The 8,529-nt window shown below is 40.7% G+C and overlaps 1 protein-coding gene across 1 annotated transcript; it reads right to left on the bottom strand.

The window, feature by feature from the left end:
• Positions 1-5,104: 5,104 nt before the first annotated feature.
• Positions 5,105-8,190, bottom strand: LOC133721743 (amino acid transporter ANT1). The gene is made up of 3 exons (XM_062148434.1): positions 7,669-8,190; positions 6,664-7,311; positions 5,105-5,742 (listed from the first exon to the last, which is right to left on the bottom strand). Exons 1-3 carry the CDS (start codon positions 7,879-7,881, stop codon positions 5,374-5,376), a joined length of 1,230 nt encoding a protein of 409 aa, XP_062004418.1. The 5' UTR covers positions 7,882-8,190; the 3' UTR covers positions 5,105-5,373.
• Between the last annotated feature and the right edge of the window lie 339 nt (positions 8,191-8,529).

The following is an 8,529-nucleotide window of genomic DNA, read 5'->3' as shown; positions in this document are numbered from 1 at the left end:
GGAAGAAGGTGTTGGGCTTGTGGCGTACGACATGGCGTCAGAAGATGATGGGCCGGGACCAAGCCCGCTTGATGGGATCTTTAGTTGGACTACTCTTGGACGTTGTTGGGCTCACTATTTTGGGCTAGGGTTGTTGCCCTAGTTCTTTACTATGTTTTTAGCTTTGTCTTTAACAATAAATTCCTTGTTTTTAGGAAACTAAGCACCAATGTGCACTCTATGTCTCTCTAGCGCCTCTAGAGTAGTACCGAAGGAGGGTCACCGCTACCTCTACGTATTTCAATGTATAATGAGTAAGTTTATTTCTATATACCACTTGTGGGTTCTACCACTATCTTCTTGTCTGTTTATTTAAATGACAGCGGAAGGGTATGTAACGGCATATTCTGGCTTGTAATGAATATACTATTTCCTCTTGATTAAAAATAAATAAATTATTTAAGGATTTTTTACTAAGTTACTTAAAATATATGTACTACTAATCTAGTATTAGTAATAATGTTAATACTATTATGAAAATAATTATATTTTCTATTATGAAACTACAGTATATATAGTTAATATTAGGATTAAATACTTGTTACTCCTCAAACTTTTGCCTGAAAAACAGTTTAGTCCCTCGTCTTTCAAATTAAACTGGATAGTCCTTATTCTCTCTAATTCTCACACAACATGTCCAAAATGATCTGAAATGGCTATTATGCCCCTCATTTTCTATTTTTATTATTATTTTTATTTTTTTCTCCCCTTTTTTTATACTCTCTCTCTCTCTCTCTCCCTCCCTCCCTCCCTCTCTCCCTCTTTCCTGGACACACGGTCTCTCTCTCTCTCTCCCTCGACCTCTCTTCTTCTTCTCTTCCTCTGCCATCACCGGAGACCACCACTTCCAGCCACCATCTCACCAAAAACCTAAACTCTCCATTTCTCTCTTCTCAGCCGCGCGTCCTTCTCTCTCTCCCCTGACCTCTCGCTCCCTCTCTCTTCTTCTTCCCTCTGCAACCACCGGAGAACACCATCTCCGGCCACCATTTCATTTCTTCTGCCATGTCTAATCTACCAACTCAAAAATGATTTTTTTACTTACATTTATCAAAGTACGGATCAAGAATAGGTTTGAGCACCTCCCTGCAACAAGCCAAGCATGAAATCTACTCCGCCTAATCATGAGTAAAGCACCAAACTAATCAACCTGAGTCTTTTCCCGAAAAGATGAACCCAAAATTTCCAACCATTTACGCATCACGCACATGAAAAAACAATAAATTCAAGCACAAAATCTACAGAAATCACCGAAGCGATTGAAGCAAAACAGCAATCGAATACGCATAAACAGCCATCAAATACATGAACAGAAAGAAGAAAAAGCATCGAAATAACAGAAAAAACGCGTAAGGCGTAAGCCAAAACAGCAAAAGCAGTAGATGCCGATACTCACAAAGCAGATAGAACCAGCCACAGAACCTAATAGACAAGTCTGAATAGTCTGTACAATAGGGAGTGAATGAATCACAGGAGGATTTGCTGCCTACAGACAACCAAATTGAACCCAAATTTAGCTAAAATTTCCGAAACACCAAACATTCGATTAATCAATTCGATTAATCAATTCATAAAACACGAAGATTGCCTAATAGAGGCGGTCTGAAGCTCCAGCAGCCATGAGCGGCGGAGCTAGCTTCTCCCACGCACCAGCGGCGGCGCGTAAAGCGCGTGCGGCGGCTCTGGTCAGAATCGGAGGTCGGGAGTTTGGGGTTTCGAAAGATAGTGTAGCTCCGACTTCGTTTATGGAGGTGTTGAAGCTTGATTCGAGCTGGAGACTAGAAATCGAAGGCATGCAGAGCCGAGAGCTTCGGTGATGCTCGAACGGCGTCGTCAGGCGTCGGCGGGCAGATGGGTTTCTGGGATTTGGGTGCTGGATCGATTGGAGGTGGCGGCGTGATGAAATGGTGGCCGGAGATGGTGTTCTCCGGTGGTTGCAGATGGAAGAAGAAGAGAGAGGGAGCGAGAGGTCAGGGGAGAGAGAGAAGGACGCGCGACTGAGAAGAAAGGGAGATTTTAGGCTTTTGGTGAGATGGTGGCCGGAAGTGGTGGTCTCCGGTGATGGCAGAGGAAGAGAAGAAGAAGAGAGGTCGAGGGAGAGAGAGAGAGAGAGACCGTGCGGCCAGGAAAGAGGGAGAGAGGGAGGGAGGGAGGGAGGGAGAGAGAGGGTATAAAAAAAGGGGAGAAAAATTAAAAAAATAGAGAAAAAAATAAAAATAATAATAAAAATAGAAAATGAGGGGCATAATAGCCATTTCAGATCATTTTGGACCTGTTGTGTAAGAATTAGAGAGAATAAGGACTATCCAGTTTAATTTGAAAGGCGAGGGACTAAACTATTTTTCAGGCAAAAGTTTGAGGAGTAACAAGTATTTAATCCTTAATATTAATAAGGTAAGTCTTGTTGACACCCATGTTGAAACAAAAACCCGCTGTGGAGCTCCATAAAACTAGGAACCTCTTGGTCTAGGGTTTGGCAAACTTCTGCTCATCCAGCGGCGGCTCGATGATCAGTATGGGTTTGCCTTGCCTCTCTGGTTCGCTGCCGGATGGGTTTTGAATGCTATGTTGCTCGGGTAGTACTAGAGAGCGATCCTTTGCTCAAGGTGCGGTCGGATGGCTGGGTTCTAAGCTTCGTACGACGGCCTATGCGTAGTGGTGTATGTCGTACAGGGATGACTGGTGTCGACATGGACTCTGTTGATCAGCGGCAGCGATGGTCTGATGGTCCGAGCGGGTATGGTTCTGAGGAGCTATGCGGCGGCGAAGTCTGTGGGATCTGGCAGCGGCTTGTTAGCAGGAGTGTTTGCACGGCGGTGGTGTCTGCTGGATTTGGTCGGCGAGGTTTGGGGAGTAGATCGACGGGAAAGGCGACGCAGCTGGCTGCAGTGGAGGAGGGTGCTACACGGATCATGTACGGTGGGCTGGAGTGTGGGCTTGGCCAGCTGTCCTGCTGGGCCTAGAGTTTTGGGCTTCTCTTTTTGAGCTGCTGGGCCTTTAACTTGGACTAGGGCTTTGGCCCTTGGTCCAACACTATGTTTTTAGCTTTGTCTAATTACAATAAATTTCCTTGTATTAGGAACCTAACGAGTGTAGTTTGGCTTGTCTATTTGCTATGTTTTCATAGCTTATAGGCTCGCTTTTAAGTGAGCGATAAGTTCAAATATAGTTGGTCTATCCTATGTATCACTGTGGCTCCTCCACAAATCCTTGTTCTGGCCATTGTTATATGTCAGCGGGTGGGTATATAATGGTCTTCTTGGTATGCGCTATTATCAATGGAATTACCATTATTTCAAAAAATATATAGTTAATATTTAAATAATCGGTAGATTCGGTATTTATCAAAACCAAACCAACTTTTTCGATAATATTCGATTTCGGTTTTATCAGTTTCAATTACCAAAAAGTTAGTTTACCAAATCTAAAATATCGGTTCGTATTCGGTCGGTTCGATAATAGCCAAACCAAATGGCAGCCCTAATAACTACCCTTTCTATTTTCTATCTTTCTGGCTTTTAATTCCCTAAACTAGACCTGTAAATGGACCGGATTTTGATCCGGACCCGCTCCAGATCCGTGACTATTGGACAGGTTTGGATCGAAAATTTTGATCCGTTGATCCGTTAATGATCCGAATCCGTTAACTCGTTTATTTAACGGATCAAATACGGATTTAGGTCGATCCGATCCGTTAATGATCCGGCCCGTTTTTGTAATAATAAAATATTATTTTTTAAAAATATAAATATAAAATATGAAGAATTTCTAATACAAATTTATTGCAGAAATCTAAGGACAGTTCACCACCCAAGATTCCAAGAAGCATTAAGAATTTTGATAACGTAATTCTACTTTTGGTGATAGTTTTCATGTTGTTTTAATATTTTATTAATATCTTATGAGGTATAATGATATAAATTTAATATTACTATTTAAAATTTTAAAATATTTGAAATTATAAACGGGTCGGATTAGCGGATCGGGTATCCGTTAACCCGGCGGATACGGATTTGGATCGAGCTATCAACGATCCGCCGGGTTAACGGAGCGGGTTTGGATCAAATTTTTTTTTAAGTAAACGGATTTGGATTTAGGTCGATCCGATCCAAATCCGATCCATTTACAGGTCTACCCTAAACTCCTCTTTTTCCTTGAGGTGATTCCATATCACATAAGGCCATGATGAGTCAGCTTCCCCGCCGAAGGCTCACCTCACCTAATTCAATAAACAGGTTTATCATGCGATTGAGGAGTGAACTACACAATCGGTTTGTATAAATATATGGCCCCTAGATGGCTAGATGCATTAGCTAAGCAGGAACATTTTATCAAAGAACTTGAACTTGTTCTTCATTTTCAATCTTCTTTTCATTGTAATCGAAACAGAATTTCTTTATTGAAAAAGAAAAAGAAAGAGATGGCAATTACTGCTTTTCTTGTTCTGATATTTTGTCTACGCCTGCAGTAATTGCCATCTCTTTCTTTTTCTTTTTCAATAAAGAAAAAGAAAAAGATAATGTTCCACTTCTAGGTGGTGACGAACCTTATTATCTTTTTCTCGAGATAGTTACGGAGAGTAGACAAAATATCAGAACAACTGAACAAGCAAAGCAACAATTGCCATCTGGAAACAAGTTTTGTCTTGAATAAGTTCATACTGGAAATTATGAGAATGTAAGCACAAGCATTTGAAATTGGAGTAAATTAAGAGAACGATGCAGGATGTGAGATGACATTCAGATGTTAAGAACTGTGTGCTCGGAGGCAGAGTACACTGAACCAACCACCGAGTACAAAGAATCAATAGAGTCGCCATCAGGTTATGGAGTAAGCTACATTGAATTTATTTTGGTTAATATGCTACACACTTGTGTTTATCAAATTACAGCTAGCATGAGTCGCTACATTGTTCCCTGGAGTGAATAGCATCACTCCTCGGCTAGAGCAATCAGATTGTGATACTTTCCTTGCATATAAGGATTTTGATAAGGATCCTTCATCAGTCACCTCTCCATCTCTATCCACCCCTTACAAACAATCACACACAACTGAGAAGATGAAGAAGATAAAAGCAAGGCATAATCACACTGAGCAGACATGACAAGTCGGGGGAAGACCTGCTCACATCTAAGAAAAAACATTGAAGTCCATATTTGTATAGCACTACAGTGACAACCAATTAGATACAACATTTAATTTAGATACCAGACACAAAATACAGTATCTTTTGAAGGTTGTCTCCTTCTACACTTTCTATTCATCTGTGTCTTGCATGTAAAGTACAAATTCATCAATGGCTGCAACTAAGTCTCTGTGTTTTGAGCGATCAGTTTATATACCGTCTACGGCATTGAAAGTACCATATACCGCAAAAAGTAATCCACACAGTAAAATGAAGAAATCCAAGGTTTTCTGCCAGAACTGTAGGGAAGAACCGAATAACGTTAAATGAAATGTGGCTGGCAAAACAAATGATATCAGTGCGCATACTGTACTTCCCACAAGTGAGGCAAACACTGCAAATCCTGGCACACATGAGGCCAAGACAGCCAACACCATCACCACCATTGCTCGACTCATGTATACTCCCAATTTTCCCATTCTTGTAGATGAATCTTTTGTTAAGTTTCCCTCTATGATCTCGTTTATTGGGTGGAGCATGATCGGGAATGTAAATATTAAACCCAAGCACAAGCCAATCTGTTGCCAGACAAAGAAAAGTTCAGCAAAACTAGGACCTATTATCTATCTAACTACAGTTTTTTAAAGTATAATAAAAAGGAACATGTGATTGTAACAAAATAAAATGGAAATCGAATGCTGTACTAACAGTTTGGTAAGATATTAAGATTACTAAAAAGCTTATACCTCAATAAATTCAATACAAACTGATATTACACATCAAGCAAATTTATAACCATATTTGACTGCATAGTGCTGAAGAAGACACATGGTGGTCATGCGCAAAATAGACTCCAGAAAATTTGAAAAATGAATGAGCTTTCTACAGTACGGGAATAAATTGACCAAATGGAAGTGACTAGAGAGGAGAAAAGTGCAATGAACCCATACTTAGATTATAAACCTTATTATGTAACCAATATAGTGTGAAACTCACATAGGTACTGCAACTTTTTAGCGATGTCTTCTTATCAGATATATATTGTATGCTGGTAAACTATACAATCTGCTTACCAAAAAGTAAGCAATCTGAATACTATAACACAATGTCAGAGAAGTTAAAGTACACCTAAAGTACTAGAAAGTGCACTTATTTCTGAATTTTAGAACATGCTAGGACATGGTAGAGTTGATAAGCACACCTCCGACCAAGATTTTGCCAACAGGAAACTTTGCATACAAAAAATCCATGTATCAAGTGCAATATTTAAAAGGGACCTATTCATTTCTAAATTCTAAAAGAAAACTCAGGCATAGTTGAATGAAACGAAAAGGAGGTCCTGAGTTCTCAAATCTCCTCCCTAAATGCTTTATCGGAACATCTAAATTCAACAAGACACCCTTACCATGGAAAAAGCGTAAGCAAGTAAAAGTACAAGTACAGAGTTAGAATATAAATCACTGTTTGAAAACAGAAGGCTGAAGGTTAGAGTATGTTACCTGAACGGCTATGGATGACCAATTTCGGGGGAGATTGAGAGTGATAATGTCTCTCGTTTGATCACCGTAAGCCATGTATCCAAAGAATCCAAATAAAGCGTACACAATGCTTATCCCTGTGAAAGTCTGAGCAAGCAACCTTGGGAACTGGGTTTTATCTTTCATAGAGGCTTCCAAAGCCAAAGTCATCCCGAACCCCTCAAAACAAAACACTGCCACGCCTCCTGCAAATGGCAACCCTCCTATATTTGATGTGATCGCCGTCCTATCCCTAAAAGAAAACTCACCCTCTACTGCTTGCTGTATGTCTTGCTTCACCACAATTGCCATAGCCAACAAATTGCAGATGGCAGCAAAGATACTGAAGGGTGCTAAAGCAGATAGACTACCTATCCAAGATAACCCAATTTCCACTGGCACTAGCAAAAATATACAGGAATTAACCGAGAGTCCATGGCCATTGAACATAGATGAAATATTTTGTCCGACAAACACAAGATACGCCACAGAGCCCCCGCATTGAGCAATCAAAATCAAGGATTCAGTCAGATAACGACCTTTTCTTCCCATGCATTCATACCCCAAATCACCATACGACTTTTTAACCATTGAATCTTCTTCCGATGCAAATTTCTCCCTACATTGCACCTATTCATTTCACCACATCACACCATAAAAAAAAAATCAAACTTTGGCACAAACTAAAATATTGTCATAATGAACAATGAAGCAAACAAGACATGATCCTGTTTCACCTAAAAAATAAAAATAAAACAAAACTAGTCTACTATGTTCTACAAGAAAATTGATCTCTTGGCAAATATTGCAATTCGTATGATTGATCAGTATCCTGGTCCATAATTTAACATCTTATATAGTTAAATTAACATGTTTATAGCAACACAACGTATCACTCAATCTAGCACTAGCACCGTCACTGAGAACTCACAATTTCTAATGAAAAATCGAATAAAAGAGCCAGAAAAGCAACTGAAACGAACTTACAAGGAGGAGCATGCAGTAATATGTTGTAAGACCGATGACAATAACGCCGAGCGAGCCAGCAAGCCAACCAGCGATTCGCAAAGCATACGGAAGTCCCAAGACGCCGGTCCCAACAACCGAGACGATTATGTTTCCGAGGGTCTGAGCCTTGGAAGCCCCCACAGCCTTTTCGAGCAGAGGAACCCCCGCAGCGCTTTGTTTTCCGGCCCCCATTGATTACAGTATTGACTGAGACTGAAAATGAGTGAGACCCAGAATTATATATGGAGGAGGTGATATGCTTCTGTAGAAAGATGGTATATTTGAATCGGGGTCAACCAGAATAAGAGGGAATCTGATAACCTTGTGGTTGCTGTCAGAGAATGGTTGTTTGCATTTATTATTACTCTGTCCAGGTTAGAATAATAATGGAGCAGACTTTCTTGTTGGATTCCTTCTTGTTTGGAACAAAATGTCACGCAAGTCACGATTATGGAGAGGAACTTGGTCATGGAGGCATTGTCTGAATTGGAAACACAAACAGAAACGGTGGGGTAGAAGTGGAAAGTAGGCGAGCACTAGTCTGAGGGTCACACAAGTCATGATCCACCGCCCAGTGCCCACTATGGATGTTTTGACTTATCTCCGCGTGGCAATATCTCCGACGTACGTTAAACAAGTAGGACCAGACTATGAGCAAGAGACGTAAGAGTGTAAGACTGTTAAGCCTAACAGCTTGTTCTCACGTTCTCTAATCAAACATGTTTTTTTTTTTTTTGGTTTCAACACCCTAGACCTCATCAAAAAGCCTGCGGATCAAGTGGGCCGATGGAGGCCCGCCGACCCTGAGCGCTAAAAGCCTGCAAAAGCCCGGCCCGGCCC

Source organism: Rosa rugosa, chromosome 7 (genome assembly GCF_958449725.1).
Source record: "Rosa rugosa chromosome 7, drRosRugo1.1, whole genome shotgun sequence".
Classification (NCBI taxonomy): domain Eukaryota; kingdom Viridiplantae; phylum Streptophyta; class Magnoliopsida; order Rosales; family Rosaceae; genus Rosa; species Rosa rugosa.
Note: the sequence above shows the minus strand (reverse complement) of the source record. Positions and strands in the feature narration are given on the sequence as shown.

Coding starts and splice junctions, on each gene's coding strand:
- LOC133721743 (XM_062148434.1), bottom strand. CDS start 7,881: ATGGGGGCCGGAAAACAAAGCGCTGCGGGGGTTCCTCTGCTCGAAAAG. Junction 7,312..7,668: donor ATTACTGCATGCTCCTCCTT/GTAAGTTCGTTT, acceptor TGAAATGAATAG/GTGCAATGTAGGGAGAAATT. Junction 5,743..6,663: donor GGTCATCCATAGCCGTTCAG/GTAACATACTCT, acceptor GTCTGGCAACAG/ATTGGCTTGTGCTTGGGTTT.